Genomic DNA, 16881 nt, shown 5'->3' on the forward strand with positions numbered 1-16881 from the left:
ATAGCGTTGGACTCTCTTTTTTATTCTATGTGACAGTCCACCCATGTAAGGCAACATCGCGCGTTTTTTTTTTTTGGTTTCTTTTTCTTTCTTTTTCTGTTCGCCCTGATTTCTGTCAAGATATTTTCACAGAATTGCACCACCATGCTTTTGGGGTACCCACTGTTCGTAAAATTTTTAAACGACTTACTTGCAAATCAATGCTCTTCAACACAGCATGGCGTCCCTATTTTGCAACTGCTTGATCTGCAGGTCTTTGTGATGCCTGTTTTTATGATATTTGAATGGCAAGAATCATACCGCAAGGTTTATTTCTCACCTGTAGTTTTAACGCGAGAGCGTTAAAACTGTTGAGAAATTGCTGTTGAAAAATTTTGCCGCCGTGCTATGGCGGAGAGCACTGATTTGCAAGTAAGTCGCTTAAAAACAGCGGCTACCGAAAGCATGGTGGTGCAAATCTGTCAAAATATCTTGTCGGAAATCAGGGCGAGCAGAAAAATGCAAAAAAACACCGGGAAAGGAAAATTGGGAAAACGGAATACGTTGCCTTATATTCATGTACTGCCGCATAGAATAAAAACGACAGCCCAACGCCATGACGTTCAAGTTCTCTTCTCTGCTCTGCGAAAACTAAAAGACATGTGCAAGATGGTGAACGCAGCAACCAAAGCAAAAATAAGTGCTACATTCTGTCAGACTAAGTGCGTGAAATGCGCTAGTTCCGTGGTTTACTACATCCCACTAAATTGCGGGAAAGTGTATATTGCGTGCATATCCCGCTTCTGACAGGACTTAACAACTTGGCTGCACACTGGAAAAAGTGCAAACACTCTCCGCAGCTAGATAGCACCACTGTCATCGGCACAGCAAAAACTAAAACAGAGCAAGAAATATGGGAAGAACTTCCGTAAGGAAAAGAGAAAGAGAAGTGTGCAAGCACTCCGTCCATCACGCTCATCGAACGTGACGTCAAGTGTGCCAGGGCCAACAGGTGTGAGTGAACGCCGGTCTTCCGGCCCACCGCATCATCGCCTTGCCATATCTTATTTCACCCCTCCCCCTCCCTTCATCATGCATGTAAGCGTGGTCTCTAACAGTATATTAAACAAGTTGGTCGTTTGCGCCCCGCACGTCCAATTTTGGTTCTCTTATGTTCGTTCTTTAGTTCTTGCGTCAGTGTAATACTAAGCACAATAGAATCACGAACGTCCAACAACTAGCCCCGTTGATGGCCTTAGTAAACCTTTTATTTTCGTCAGTGGTCAATTATTACAGGAAAAAAGCTGTGCATTTCAAGTTCATATTAGTCAATGTAATGAGTTAATGCTTGGTGCTTCCACTTATATCTGACCTCAGTGAATTTCTTGCAGAGCTGTTGCGCTCAGATCGGACACTGAAAAGTAACAGGTAAGCCATGAAAGACTATTCGCGGCTAAGAACTGACATCAGTCTCATTCACTCACTGTTTTCACACATGGCGTTTTGTGTGTGTTACAACTCTCCAACTATTTCGCAAAAAAGATCTCACGACGTGCTAAGCGCCCTCTTGATCATTACCATTCTTTCAAACGAGTTCCCAATCAAGGAGGGAAGGAAAGAGTGAAGGAAAGGCAGGGAGGTTAACCAGTTTAGCACAACCGGTTTGCTACCCTACACATAGGAGCGGCATGTGGGAGAATGAAAGATGGGGAGGAGAGAGAGAGCACATAGCACAACACACACACCGTCAGTCACAGTCCCTCACTTTGCGTGGTACGTGACATGACTGTTACAGCCGCTTGTCCAAGCCCCTTTCTTTCAAAAACCTAAGTAGTCCCTTCGTCGCCTTCAGCTGCGATGTCTTCTGTCGACGACATGTGAGAATCGTTTCAACTGACATTGGTGTATTGTCAAGGTGCGCGAGAGCGGCCGCCAGGGACTGTCTCTGAACTTTATATTCAGGACAGTCGCATATAATGTGTTCTAGCGTCTCTTCGCAATGGCAGACATTGCAAAGAGCGTTGTTGGTCATTCCAATGAGAAATGAATAAGATTTCGTGAATTCCACGCCTAGCCATAAGCGATAAAACAGATTGGCCTCTCTTTGGCGGAGTCCAGTTGGCATAGAGACGGAGACTGATTATTACCGTGCTCGATATAAGACAGCGCGCAATCTCTCTCATTATTGCGTAAGCGCAAAAAAGAATATTACAATACATTAATATGGAAATTCAAATATGATACGCAAAAGGAAATTCTAAAGAAATTTGGCGAATAGTGAATTCTGTCATAAAGCCAACAGAACAGTGCAGTATACTTCCTGACAGCGACGCGTTAGGCACTACTGAAGCAGATCTTGTCGAACCATGTAATGACTACTTTGTTAATATGGGCACCACTACACAATGCAACCAATGTGCGCATAACACAAAGTTTGTTTCAGTTTTGCCTCCTCCTCAAATAAGCACATTTGTTTTCTGTGAAATAACAAGAGCTGAAATCATAGATGCTGTAGAGATTACGCCATCAAATAAGGCCACCCGAAGCACTCCAGCACGGCGTGCCTCATAATTAGAACTGGTTTTGGCACGTAAAACTCCAGAAAGAAGAAATGAGGTCACGGGTCAGGATAGTCTGCATGTAAGCTTACTCAAAGAGCCATTTTGAAATCTGGTTCAGTCAATCCTGATCCAAAAAACCAGCAGCACGGCCCTCGAAGCCTGCGTTGCCACCGAACTTGATATCCCATTTATCCTTTTTGAACACAAATGCCCGTAGCATATAAAACAAATTGGAGAACGCTTAAGCTTCGCCTTTAAGAGCAGAACGCGATAGCTTTATCGGGACCCGTTCGCATCGCATCGTTCGGATACGGCAAGTAGGCTTCATTTACTGCAACACTGAACGTGGGAAAGACAGCTTACAAGACCAAGCTTACACCGACCCCCTTAAAGTTGGCTTCACTTTTAAACTGAAATGCATTGCTGGAAAGACGTTTTTTCAGGGGTAATGTGAGTGCTCTTACATAAAATGTGAAGGCCCTAGCCCCTTTTTATTATTTCATTAATTGTTTGCTATTGCCCTGACGCGCGCAGGTCTTGTAGAAATGTTTGAGTTTCCTCGTAGAAGAATTAGGTTTTCTCGTACATTCAAATTACAATCCGATGCCGATTGGGTAAACAATCCGACAGCAAATCCGACACCGTATGACAAAGTCGTACTTTACCATTTTTCTGACGGATTTAACTGTCAGAAATTAAATTTTTGTGCACCAAAACCTTGCACCACGTGGAGGGCCTGCGCGGTTGATGTGGTTGGATGATTTTCTCCGCCACCCGCGATCACACGCCGGTTGCCGACGCCGGATTTTCTGTAACACGGGGCCCTAAACACAATAGCATTAAAACAACATTGACATCTTGGGTCCAGTGCTTGCAAACTTGTTCAATGAATCCGTTCTATCGAGTACATATCCGGATCATCTCAAGATCGGAAGAGTGGTAGCAATATAGAAAGTAGGTAATGCAAAGGACTTCGTGAATTATCGTCCAATAACTATTTCATAAGGAATAATACGCTCTTCGAAAAACTGATAGCAAAGCGCGTCACAAGCTATCTTGAAAAATACTGCATAATTTCAAACGCACAGCACGGTTTTTGAACCGGTTACTCTGTTACAACTGCCGTAAGCTCACTAACAGAAATTATAAACCAAGCACTTAAAAAGAACTACTTCGCACTTGGCATGTTCTTGGATATTATAAAAGCGTTTGACTCGGTAGATCGCAGTATACTACTACGAAAATTAGAACATTATGGTTTTAGAGGACGAGCACTTGGCTTTTTTCCCAGTATTTAAGAAATTGTAAGCAATACGTAGTAGTTAGAGGCAAAGAATATTCACAAAAGACAGTAAAAACGGGCGCGATACAAGGGTCGGTACTGGGTCCAATCAACGACGTTATAAAAAAACTTCTGGAGTGGAGATGCTGCGCCGCCGCTGACGCCGGCGACCGCCATATTGCTCCGGGCAGAAAACGCAGCTGCGCCGCTTGGGCCCTTGCGGTAGTTCGGCAGTTGCAGCATTTATCCTCTCATCTGCGTTTGTAAGGGATCATCCAAGCTCTGCTGAACGGGATGGTCAACGCCTGCGTCGCCTTCGGCTGCACAAATCGTGCGAAGCAAAAGTCAGGAGTAATGTTTCACGTGTAAGTAGCGCAAAAAAGCCTTCAATATCTCCACCAATGCTGTGCACTATCTCCGTCGAGGAGCGCTGTTGTACCTTGAATCTACCTTTTAACTGGCGAATATAGGCTGAAACAAGCTTTTTTTCTGCGTATGTTTGTGCGACAGGTCCCCGCAGGGGCGTCTGCGCTAGCAGGCGTTTGGTGTGTTGCGACACCACGGAACCGAGCACACGAGGGTTGGACCCTACCACGTTTAACAGTGCGTGGCTTAGCCGTGTCTGGGGAAAAGGGGATAATGGGGGTTGAGCCGATGCCGGGAGTTTGGACCTTATGGCCCCCCGGCGGAGGCAACACACTTCTTCGGCCTCCGCTTCACGTAGACGGCACCCCCGGACTGACCCACCCGGGGGAAATCGGTAGTTGCCTCTTCCTGTCTCTCTCTCTCCCTCCAGCCTTCGTCTTTCTCTCTCACTTTCCATCTGTCCTGTCTTCTCTTCGTTTTACTTCCAACCTTCCAGGCAGCAAGGGTTAACCTGGTGTAGTACATCCAACCTTGCGTCTATTATATTAGGTTATAGCAGTGATGTATAGCTGGCGTCTGCGAGTGTTACTAAAGCCTTGTAGCGTCCCCTCGTTGGGCTCGGTGGTGGCTGGCTACCATCGCTGCTGAATAACAAGAAATTAAGTAATGGATACTCCCTTTCTTCCCCTACCTGATCGCCCTCTCAACAGAGGCCGCACCGATGTCAAGTTTCAGTTCCTGAGCCAAACCAAAGAAAACTTTTCTCGCTTTCATGTACTGCACAGTCAACAACAAGAAATCAGCTAGAGTAATTTCCCCGTTCCTTATGTCCAAATGCCTTGCAGAAAAGCTTGGCCCAGGCTACAAAGCAACAAAAATGGCAAGTGGAGATCTGCTTCTCGATATCTGCAGCAAAAGCCAACAGGACAACTTGACGACTCTTGAGAAAATCGGGGACATTTCGATAACAGTCACGCGGCATAAGTCCATGAACACTGTTCGTGGGGTAGTCTCAGACGACGACTTGATCGACCTTATAGAAAAGAGGAATTGCTAGAAGAATGGAAAGAGCACAATGTGATCGATGTGAAAAGAATCAAAATACGCCGTGATGATAAAGAAATACCTACCAAGCACTTAATTCTGACATTTGGCTCGAGCAGACTTCCTGAATACATTGAAACAGGATATATCAAAATACGCGTCAGGCCATATATGCCAAACCCACGGAGATGTTTCAAATGCCAAAGGTACGGCCACGGATCTCTGAGCTGCCGAGGGCGGCTCACCTGTGCTAAGTGCGGTGACCATGACCATGCCGCTGACGACTGTAACAACGAACTCCACTGCGCAAACTGCGACGGTGGGCACCCCTCATATTCTCGTTCTTGCCCTGCTTGGAAAAAGGAAAAAGAAATAATAACACTGAAAATCAAAGAAAACATCTCTTTCAAGGGAACACGAAAGCGTTTCTCAATAGTGCAGTGCACTACGTACGCCGATGTGGCACACAAGGGGGCAGTGTCACAAAGGTCGAAGGCGACCGCTCGGACCTCACATGTAGGGCCGGCGGCTCGGCCTCCCGCCCCCAAGGCGGACGCGGCAGATGCCGCTCTGCCATCTTCGAAGACGGGCCAGCAGCCTAGTGGCTCGGTGCTCCTAAGCGCCCCTCATCGTGAGGGTAGGCCTAAAGTACACGTGACTTTGCGCGCAGCGCGCTCATCTAGTGCCTCCCAGGAGGCAATGGACACAAACCCAAGGCTCTCGGCACCATCGGTGTCGAATGAGCGGTGCAGCTCTCTTGAGCGTGCCGCAAAAGAAACGCCGAGAATAACAGGTTCCGGAAAGCAGGTCCCGGAATAACATGACATAAATGTTGAAATCTTGGCATGCAGAGTACACTTCACCTCTATTTTTTGTTATTATGGCGGCTCAGATACTTCCGTGGAATGCTAGAAGTCTACTGTGTAACCTTGATGACATTAAGGAAATGCTCTGTATCCTGCTCTGCAATGTATATTAAGGAAAGTACTCTGTATCCAAGAGACACACCTAAAATCAGTCAACACAAACTTCCTGAATTCGTATGTCACATTTCGTACAGATCGCGAGCACGCCCTTGCCTCGGCAGGTGGTGTCGCAATTATCACTGTAAACTCTATTGCTAGCCAGCAGCTGATGCTTCAAACCCCTCTCGAAGCTGTTGCCATTCGTGCGATTGTACTTAATAAGCTTGTAACAATCTGCTCCATGTATATCCCTCCTGGCTATAAACTCAATAGCTTAGAGTTCCAATCTCTCATAAACCAGCTTCCGGAGCCATTTATCCTACTCGGTGATTTCAACGCACACAATCCGCTCTGGGGTGAGCCGTGGTGTGATGCGAGGGGCCGCATGATAGAACAGTTTCTCTTGAACTCAGGTGTATGCCTACTGAATAAGAAAGAGCCGACATTTTACGGTATGACACACAATAGTTACTCTGCAATAGACCTAGCTATCTGCTCTGTCACACTTCTCCCCTGCCTGGAATGGGACGTAATTAAAACCTATATGGCTGAGATCATTTTCCCATTTGTCTTTAAAAATCAGAACAACATGATCTCTTTACACGGACCCCTCGATGGAAACTAGAATCCACTGATTGGGCAAAATTTTACCAAATGACACAGATGACTTGAAATGCGCTTAACTATTTTAATATCAATGATGTTGTCACCTTTTTTACCGCTTTTATAACTGACGCCGCATTCGAGTGCACACCACAAACAAGTGGGGCTCCAGAAAAGAGGCGTGTTACCTGGTGGAATGAAGATTGTAGGACTGCTCGTAAGAAGCAAATTAAGGTTTGGGGCTTGCTGCGAAAGTCCCCAACCGCTGAAAATCTCCTAAATTTCAAACACGTGAAGCCGCAAGGCAGGAGAACGCGACGTAAAGCTAAAAAAAGAGAGCTGGGAAAGATTCATCTCGAGCATAAACTCCTACACGCAGGAAGCAAAAGTGTGGAACAGACTACGCAAATTATCAAGTCGGCAACCTTACCTATTGCCGTTGGTGGACGATCAAGGCGACAGCCTTGAAGACCAGGCTAACGCACTTGGGGAACATTTTCAGCGTGTATCCAGTTCGGTCAATTATTCAAAGGCATTCCTCAAACACGAAGCAGTAGCGGAAAATAAGGCGTTGAACCGTAAATGTAGCCCCAATGAACCTTACAACCTACCATTTAGAACTGCCGAGCTCAAAGCTGCCTTGAACACTTGTATAAAATCTGCCCCGGGACTTGATAGAGTCATGTACACAGTGATTAAACATCTTCATCCTGACACACAAGTAGCACTACTGTCCCTTTTCAACACCATCTGGGCAGTAGGGTACATTCCAGATTCATGGAAAGAAGCTATTGTGGTACCTATCGTGAAACAAGGAAAAGATCCGTCCTCAGTCGCAAGTTACCGGCCCATAGCATTAAGAAGTTGCATCTGCAAGTTATTTGAAACGATGATTAATCGTGGGAATTTACATCTCCTTGAAGCAAACAAATTACTTGACCCATATAAATGTGGTTTTAGAGAAGGTAGTTCCACAACCGACCATCTCGTCCGCATTGAAGCATGCATTCGTGACGCTTTCGTCCACAAAGAATTCCTTTTGGGCGTATTTCTTGGCATCGAAAAAGCATATGACACAACCTGGCGCTACGGTATTTTGAGGGATCTCTCAGAAATGGGCATCCGTGGTAATATGCTTAATATAATTGAAAGTTACCTATCCAATCGTACATTCCGTGTTAGAGTTGGCGATGCCCTGTCCAGGCCATTTATTCAGGAAACTTGTGTACCACAAGGTGGTGTACCTAGTTGCACTCTGTTAATAGTGAAAATCAATTCTTTGCGTGCTTACATTCCACGAAATATATTTTATTCTACTTACGTTGATGACGTGCAGATAGGATTCAGGTCCTGTAATCTCGCAGTCTGCGAGCGACAGATTCAACTTGGCCTCAATAAAGTGTCAACATGGGCGTTCGAGAATGGATTTAGGTTAAATCCACTGAAAAGTTCCTGTGTTGTATTCTCAAAAAAGAGAGGCCTACTCCCGGATCCTGACTTAGAGCTGCATGGACTGCGATTGCCTGTGAACACCGAACAAAAATTTCTAGGCATTATTTTAGACTCCAAACTAAGCTTCATTTCACAAATAAAACACCTAAAGAACAAATGCCACAAAACAATGAACATCCTTAAAATTATGTCGCACAGTCGCACAGGGGCAGTGACAGAAAGTGCCTCATGAATCTATACAAAAGCCTTATACGCACACGCTTAGACTATGGGGCCATAGTGTATCAGTCTGCCACTCCAAGCGCTCTAAAGATACTGCACCCTGTTCACCATCTAGGTATTCAACCTTGCAACCGGTGCATTCAGGACAAGCCCAATAGAAAGTCTTTACGCAGAATCAAATGAGTGGTCACTGCATCTGCAGAGGTCGTACTCCAGTTTCTTGTATTATCTGAAAGTACACTCTAACGATGAGCACCCCTCTTATTCAGCTATAAATGATATGACTAGCGCCACCCTCTTTAGTAACCGACCTGCAATAAGACAGCCCTTTTCACTGCGTTTAAGGAACCTCAGTGAGGAAATGGGTGTTTCAGTTTTTACAACTCCTCTAATGGCACCAGAAAAGCTGTTACAGCCGTGGAAATGGCAAATTGTTGAATGCGATACATCATTTGTAGATGTAACAAAACACGCCCCAGATGCGCACATACATATGCACTTTCGAGAGCTTCAGTCAAAGTACACCTGTCCAGAGTTTTACACAGATGCGTCAAAGTCACAAGCTGGCGTATCTTACGTGACTGTTGGCCCATCATTTTCGGAATCTGACGTTCTACATCCCGAAACTAGTATCTTCACGGCAGAGGCCTATGCAATACTGTCAGCTGCTAAACACATTAGGAAAGCAAAGCTCCCAAATTCCATTATATTCACAGATTCCCTAAGCGTCGTCAAAACGTTACAATCACTACGAAAACAGAAAAATCCTGTTAAAAACGACCTCTATTCTCTGCTCTGCAATATATATGGCTCTAACCAACAGGTTGTTATATGTTGGGTGCCTGGGCACAGGTGTACAGAGGGAAACGAGCTTGCCGACAAAATGGCAACTTCCATAGCAACAAAACCTAGCAATTTGTCTATACCCGTTTCTGCCACAGACTTCAAGCCATTTCTACGCAAAAAACTCAGAAACTATTGGCAACACTTATGGTATGAACAAACACTGAATAAACTCCATATAATTAAGCCACTTTAAGGCAACTGGCCATCATTAACAAAGTCACGACATACTGAAGCTCTCTTTTGCCGCCTTAGAATAGGACATACATATGGTACACAATCATACCTTTTAACTGGTGCTGAACCTCCCCTCTGTGGCAGATGTGGGGAAAGGCTGACCGTACTCCACGTCTTGCTGGAGTGCCGGGAAGCAGAAACAGAGCATAGAAGACACTTTCCTTTAGCTTATAAACAAAATATACATCCGACACTGTTTCTAGTCCCAGAACCTCTGTTTGAAACCAAGGCAGTGCTTAACTTTTTAAATGATGTTGTGCTGCATGTTATTAGCCAGAGAGATTCGTAGCCCTCCCTCTATCTAGAGGGTATTTCTGCGGGCATACTATTTTTGTAGAGCACGTGCCTCCAGGCCCTCGTGCCCAAGGGTCTCAGTGAGGTGGGAGTGCTAATGGAAGCGACGCATTTTTTGTAATGTTATTTCTCTCTAGCGTATATTTTATGGTCATCGCTCTAATCACTCGTCATTAGCATTATTTTAACACTTGTATTTTATACACCTTACAGTGACTATTTAGTCACTGTAAGGTGTATAAAATACAAGTCCCAGTATAAGTGTATAAGTGTATAAATACAAGGCCCCTATACAGCCTAGTTACATTTTACACCTTTCATACATCGCAGCATTGACTTCCCCATACCATTTCTTGGCGCTCTTTGGTCATCCCTGGCCCTTGCACGAAAAAAAAACAGTATACATCATCATCATTATGTGCGACAGGTTCCCGAAAGAGAAAACGCTGCGTGACGCATATGGCAGTCCGCTGTTCGCAGAGATGGCTGGGAGCCTAAATATTCGGATGTTCTTTGCTCGGTGCACTTTGAAGAGGGTTTTTTTGACAGGCCTCGCCAAACGACAAGGCTGCGACAGGGCAGCATTTCAACAATTTTTCCAGCGTTCCCCGCACATCTGCATAAAAAAGCGAGTTCGTAAGAAATGCTTTCTGTTCGTATATATTTTCAGTGCGCTTGCATATGGGATTCCGCTTGTCGAGAGGAATTATTTACTAGGTATTTATATAAAATGATACAGCTATCAGACCTGGCGGACATAGTAGCTGCGTTTCACAAGTTGACTGTTTATAAGGGTGCATAAATATCCGCACGCAACTGTTTTGCATCAAAACAAGAAAATAACTCACGTAACAGGTAAATAAAGAGTATTGCCAGTCACATATCGTGTGTGTAACAACACGATATGTGCCTGGAGCAACAACAGTTCTTTTGGAGTCATAGGTATCCTATCTTGTCGTAATTTAGCTTAGGTTGGATCGCGAATATTACTGTTTTCTGAGATCAAGTTGTTGTTGCATGCCGTCGTGTAAAGTTCTATACAAATCAGAGTTCATACAAATTCGTCTATTGCGAACTCACGAACTTTACAATATTTAAAAGACATTATTCGTAGTTACTGAACCGTGCGCCTTAAGAAGTGACATTATCACCATGCCTTTAATTTTGGGCATTGGTGCAATTTTTTGTATTTGCGCAGCCAAAAATATGTTTGTTTTGATGTGTTTGCATTTTATATATGCCTCTTTGGTATTGTTTTCCTAGAGTATACACTGTGATGTACCAGGTAGTTATGCAACATTTTAATTCATTTTTCCACCATGTTGTTTAAGCTTATTTTTATCAAAATAGTCAGGACATAATAAAAATTTATTTACCACTTTGCTGATTTCACCTTGTACTTCGCGTCACTTCGGTAATGTGGCCAGCTGATGCGCATAAAAGGTGTTACCAGCTTCAGCCCACGTATTCTTGCATTCACAACTGCCTCGTGCATTTGTCCTTAGCCTGACATGACAAAGATTACTGGGGATTCCTAATGATACAACTAGGCGACATGAAAGCTCTAGCGTCGCTAACTCAATGATACGACAGCCGCTTTCCACTTCTTTTACGGAGTCTTCGTCACTTTAATTCGTCACACGTTTTTCAGTAAAAAGTCAGTCTAAATTCGCCTAATTCCCCTCTCTGTGCACGCATTATCGCCTCAGTTCAATTGCGTAATCACTTGTAGACTGTTAAATGTGGCTTTCTCATCATCATCATCAACTAGCCCATCACCGCGTGTTCTTCCCATCATTACCTTTCGTTAAACTCCTATCACCCAGCTAAACCCCTTTAATCCACCATTATTTACTGTTAATTCAACCCTATTAGAGTCTTAATACACTTCATTCACCTCTCTGTATTCTTTTGTTACTAGAGTTCACATGCTTAATTAATATTGTATACTTAATAGTGGTTTTGCTCGCGTTATCACTTCTTATACAGTGTACGCGCGCTAAACGAAACTCGCATAAACGAAAACGTCTCTTAAACGAAACAATTTAAAAAAAAGTAATTGGTTTTCTATAAAATGAGTACTGAGTTGCGCTCGACAAACGAAACACCATTTTGTGGGCAACACGGATAAACGAAACCGAAATCGGCCATCATTCTGACTTTGTTACCGTCGCTGTCCAGAATCCAATCCAACCCGATCCGGTACGCGGCAGCTGCATTCTGACGCCATTTTGCACTTTGTGTTATCGAGCGTTGGTGCGCACGAGACGGTCTGGTGCGCCGCTTACTACGTGCGTGACTCTCCGCGTGCACTATGGAAGGAACCGCTAAAAAGCGCCCGCATAATGCACTGACTTTAAGCGCCAAAATGAAAGTTCTCGAAGACGTCGATGGCGCCCAGGAGTCCAAGACGGCTATCGCGAAAAGGCATGGCATCCCGAAGTGCACCCTTTCGAGGATTTTGAAAGATCGCGAAAAGATTCAAAAGGCTTACAACAGCGGCGCTTTCACTCCCGGTAGGAAAAGGATGCGTCTGGCCGACCACGAGGACCTCGAGAAAGCACTTTTCCTGTGGTTTAAGCGCGCGCGAAGCTCCAACCTTCCAGTGACCGGGCCTATTTTGGAGGAGAAAGCAAGAGACATCGCACTCCAAATCGGGATTGAAGACTTCAAGTTCAGTGACGGCTGGTTAAGCCGTTTCAAAAAGCGCCATGGCCTCGTCTTCCGCACTATAGCAGGTGAGAGTGCCGCGGTAGATCTGAATGTTTGCGCCGACTGGCAGCAGCAGAAGCTCCAAGACGTCCTCTCAACTTATAAGCCCAGCGACATCTTCAACGTGGACGAAATGGCGCTTTTTTTATAAACTTCTTCCCAACAAGACTCTCAGCTTGAAAGGTGAGAAGTGTACAGGAGGAAAACACAGCAAGGACCGCGTTACTGTTCTAGTGGGAGCCAATATGGACGGGTCCGAAAAACTGAAGCTTCTTGTCATCGGAAAAGAAAAGAGACCTCGGGCTTTTAAAGGTGTGAAAGGACTCCCGGTATTTTACGAGGCAAATACCAAGGCTTGGATGACCCAGGCAATTTTCGAAACCTGGTTGAGGGAGAGAGATGCAGAGTTCACCAAAAAAGGCAGAAAGGTTGTGTTCATTGTGGACAATTGCCCAGCGCATGGTGAAGTGCGAGACCTGAACTCTATTCGGCTGATGTTCCTCCCTGCCAATGTGACAGCCGTGCTCCAGCCAATGGACCAAGGCGTTATTCGAAATTTAAAAGTGTTTCACCGTCGCCACATCCTTAGAAGGATGATGCTGTATATGGAGAGCAACAAAGTGTACACCGTAGACCTCCTTTCTGCCATCCACATCTTGGCCCAGTCATGGGACGAGGTTGCATCTACAACCATTCGGCGATGCTTTGGTCACGCGGGCTTCCTTGAGCAAGTGGATGCAAGCCAAGAAGGGTCGGATGCAAGCCAAGAAGAGTCTGACGCCGACAATGCTGAAGCAGACACTGTTTTTGATTTGGTGGCCCAGAGGTGCGGCTCTGGCACTGGGACAATGGATGAGTACGAAGCTGTTGATGATGACGTGGTCACCTGCCGTGAGGATACTTTAGTTGACATACTAAAGGAAGTAAAAGAAGGCACAGGTGATGAAAGTGAGGAGGAGATGGACAGTGACGACCACCAGAGTGCCCCACTGACTTCAGAGGCAAGCCAGGCAGTAGAACTTCTCCAGCGGTACTTCCAGAAGGAGGGCTGCTTGGAGCATCTGTGCAATTTAAACAAGATGAATGCGTACTTGGTGAAGCAGTCCCACACCAAGCTGAAGGAAGCCACCTTGCACAGCTTTTTTGGGGGTTGCGACCCTTAAACGAAACTTCTAATAAATGAAACAGATTTCACTGTCCCCGTCGAGTTTCGTTTAAAGGGAGTGTACTGTACTATAAGAGCATCATTTCGTGTCAACAACACGGTTTTGAAACGGCCTTGAGACGGACCCCCCCACCATGAGGTATGCATAAAAGGCTGTCGCATTAGGAAAAACATCCGCGCTAAATAAATCTTAGTAATTCTCCCGCTTTCATCATAAAACGCCACCACGAAAGCGCACTGGTTACGCTACCAGCTCGCAAGCAGCGCTCGCTCTTGTCCGGAGCCGCCAACCGGTTTCCCAGACTTCAGCCGGTCGCATGGGCGCGCATAGGGGATCTCCACTCCTACTTTTTGCAGCGTTAGCTACACTGGCCTAGTCAAGCCCGTTTCGCGCGGCACATCAAGAGCCGTGCTGCGCATGCGCAAGGATCAGTGATGTCACACGGCTTGCGCACCGAAGCCACCGGAGCCGGCACCTTTCGCGCACTCCGCCGCCGCCGCGCGCGACTCACCGCCGCCGGTCTGCGCATTCCAGAGGAGTGACGTCGTAGCCGTGGTAGACGCACTGGCGCCGGCGCGCGCGCTGTGCAGTCGCCGTCTGACACTGCGCTGGAGCCGCTGCGCTTCTGACTGGCGTTTGCCAGTGTGTTATAGCCATGGAGAAGGAGAGCGCCAATGCTGCTCAACAGCGCAGAAGAACGGAGAAGCTTGACTCATCGGATCCCGAAGTAGTTGCCTGGCAATTAGTGGTTGAGCGTAGGAGACAACCAGGAAAGCTAAGAATAATCAGCTGAACCTTTGCTAACGCTACGTATATCCTGGCATAGCCGAGCTAAGCCACTGCAACTTTTTTTTATAACCTCCTTGGGTCCAATACTCTTTTCTCTCTTCATTAACGGTTATCCTAGATCACTCAGCTGTTCTAAATCTATCTTATACGCGGATGATAAACGCAAACTCTGAGTGCTCGAGCTTGTGCTACCTGCAGAACACGAATAGTTGTCTTACAAGTGTTACTCATTACAGGTAGACTATATCTTTGAAAACCGACAAATAGAGCTCTGTAGAGTTTCAGCATTGCTTCTATTGACATCCCCCACGTTTTTCCTGCCAAGTATTTGAGCAAATGGGAAGTTGCTGTCAGGCGCTGTTTCATGTAGGCCACGTGCGGGCTCCAACAGAGGTCTCGGTCAATGATTACGCCAAGAAACCTGTGGACAAGGCTTCCGTAGCGAAGCCGAAACGTCTTTTACTCAGTTTTTATGATTTTTTAGCTTTTATTTTGGTCGGTGTCTGTCGTTTTGTTGCTTCAGGAAATGGACCACCCATTGATGGAAATGATATAAGGCGTCATTGGTTTGCGAGTGAATGCCACTAGTGCACATTTTTCTGATGATATGCTGAGACCTTGTTTACAAAAGTAGTTCGCTGTCAAGGGTGCTGCTCTTTGAAGCCGCGCACGTAATTGATTACGTGTGACTGCCGAAGTCCAGACACAGATGTCGTCTGCGTATATTGACATCTTGGTGATAGTTGGCCAGTATTCAGCAAGTCCAACAAGAGCAAGGTTCAATAGCGTCGGGCTGAGAGCATCGCCTTGAGGAACGCCCCTGCGGGCATATCGTCGCGTAGTTGGGCCATCGTAAGTTAACACAAAGAATGATCTTGCAGCCAGGTAACTTGCAATACACAAAATAACTCGACCACCTAGACCAACCGTCGCAAGAGCATCGAGAATGTCCTCATGTATTACGTTATAGTATGCGCCTTTCACATCTAAGAATAAAGTTCCAGATGAATGCTTACGGGACCTTTCGTGTATAACATACGAAACGAGATCAACTACCTTATCGATGGAAGAGCTATCACGTCGGAAACCAACCATAGAATTCGGAGAAATCTTGTAGTGTTCAAGGTACCATTCCAGGCGGCCAACGATCATCCGTTTCATTATCTTTCCTACACAGCTGGCCAGCGCTATTGGGCGGTAAGATGTGAGCTCGAGTGGGGATTTGCCCTGATTCAAGAGTGGCACCATACGGCTTACTTTCCATTCGTCAGGAACATTTCCCTCCAGTCATGAGGAGTTGTAAAGACTCAACGATTCTCTCCGTGCGGATTCTCCGAGATAGCACAAGGCTCTTTATGATATACCATCGGGATCCGGAGATGAAGAGCGCCTGCAGAGAGCTAGTGCCGCCTCGAGCTCCTCCTTTGTAAAACGATCGTCCATGCAGCAATAATGCGAATGGGAGACGTCATCTTGGGCTAGAGGATCTGAACGAGTTGCTTGGTCGGCGATCCGTGCACAAAAGTCTTCGGCGACATCGATGTCTTGCGCCCTTGGGAGAGCGCGAGCGCCTTGAATGAAAACGCGGTTCCTGGAGGCAACGCAGCCCTTGCACCGTTTTCAAAATGTATGACAGTGGCTTGCAGGGTCTAATGTCTGGCAAAACGATGTCCAACGTTGCGACGCTAATCTATCCATGTGATGCTGAATCTTCTTGTGCATCCTCCTGGCTCCCCTAAGGACATGGATTGATTTTGTACGCCGATATCGACGTTCCGCCCGTCGACGAAGTGCTCGAAGTCACAATAATTCCATGTCGAAGTCGTTCGCGTGGAAGAGATCGTCATTGTGCGAGTGGCGTTTTGCATCGTACGTTTAATTGTTTGCTCTAACCCAGAGGGTAGGCCCTCGCGGCAAGAATCTTCCTTATCAGATATGAAGGTGGGCCATTGAATCGTCCTAATGGTTTTCCGTGGACCAGATCTACACGACAAGCCTTTGGTGTTATGATAGGTGGGAATGTGATCACGCTCATGTGTCTGAATATCTGGAAACCACTTCACACATCTGGCGAGAGAGTTGGAGACGAAAGCAAGGTCGAGGCAGCTGCCGTATGTCACGTCTCGACGAAAGGTGTGGTACCGTCGTTCAGGAGAGTAAGGCCATAGTTGTAGGTGATGCTTACTAATCTTCGTCCTGTTGCATTTGTCCTTGTACTTCCCCATGCCGGATGGCGTGCGTTGAAATATCCTATGATGATTCTTGGGGCAGGACAAACACTCAAGATCTCTGCTAATTTTTTTGTGTATCGGAATTGCTTGAAGGAGATTTATACACGCCTATGAAAGTGAACAAGACTTTGTTCT

General features: G+C 45.9%; 2 protein-coding genes across 2 annotated transcripts; both read left to right on the forward strand.

Moving 5' to 3' along the window:
- The first annotated feature begins 12216 nt into the window (after positions 1-12216).
- LOC119452702 (tigger transposable element-derived protein 4-like) lies at positions 12217-12711 on the forward strand. The gene has a single exon (XM_037714662.1). The coding sequence runs from the start codon at positions 12217-12219 to the stop codon at positions 12709-12711; it is 495 nt and encodes a 164-aa protein (XP_037570590.1).
- Positions 12712-12805: 94 nt separating this feature from the next.
- On the forward strand, positions 12806-13723 carry LOC119452703 (tigger transposable element-derived protein 4-like). Its single transcript, XM_037714663.1, has one exon. It carries the CDS (start codon positions 12806-12808, stop codon positions 13721-13723), a length of 918 nt encoding a protein of 305 aa, XP_037570591.1.
- The last annotated feature ends 3158 nt before the right edge of the window (positions 13724-16881 follow it).

The sequence above is a fragment of the Dermacentor silvarum genome, chromosome 5 (genome assembly GCF_013339745.2).
Source record: "Dermacentor silvarum isolate Dsil-2018 chromosome 5, BIME_Dsil_1.4, whole genome shotgun sequence".
Lineage (NCBI taxonomy): Eukaryota > Metazoa > Arthropoda > Arachnida > Ixodida > Ixodidae > Dermacentor > Dermacentor silvarum.

What these genes read in the sequence shown, in the direction of transcription:
- LOC119452702 (XM_037714662.1), top strand. Translation starts at nt 12,217, where the DNA reads ATGAAAGTTCTCGAAGACGTCGATGGCGCCCAGGAGTCCAAGACGGCT.
- LOC119452703 (XM_037714663.1), top strand. Translation starts at nt 12,806, where the DNA reads ATGGACGGGTCCGAAAAACTGAAGCTTCTTGTCATCGGAAAAGAAAAG.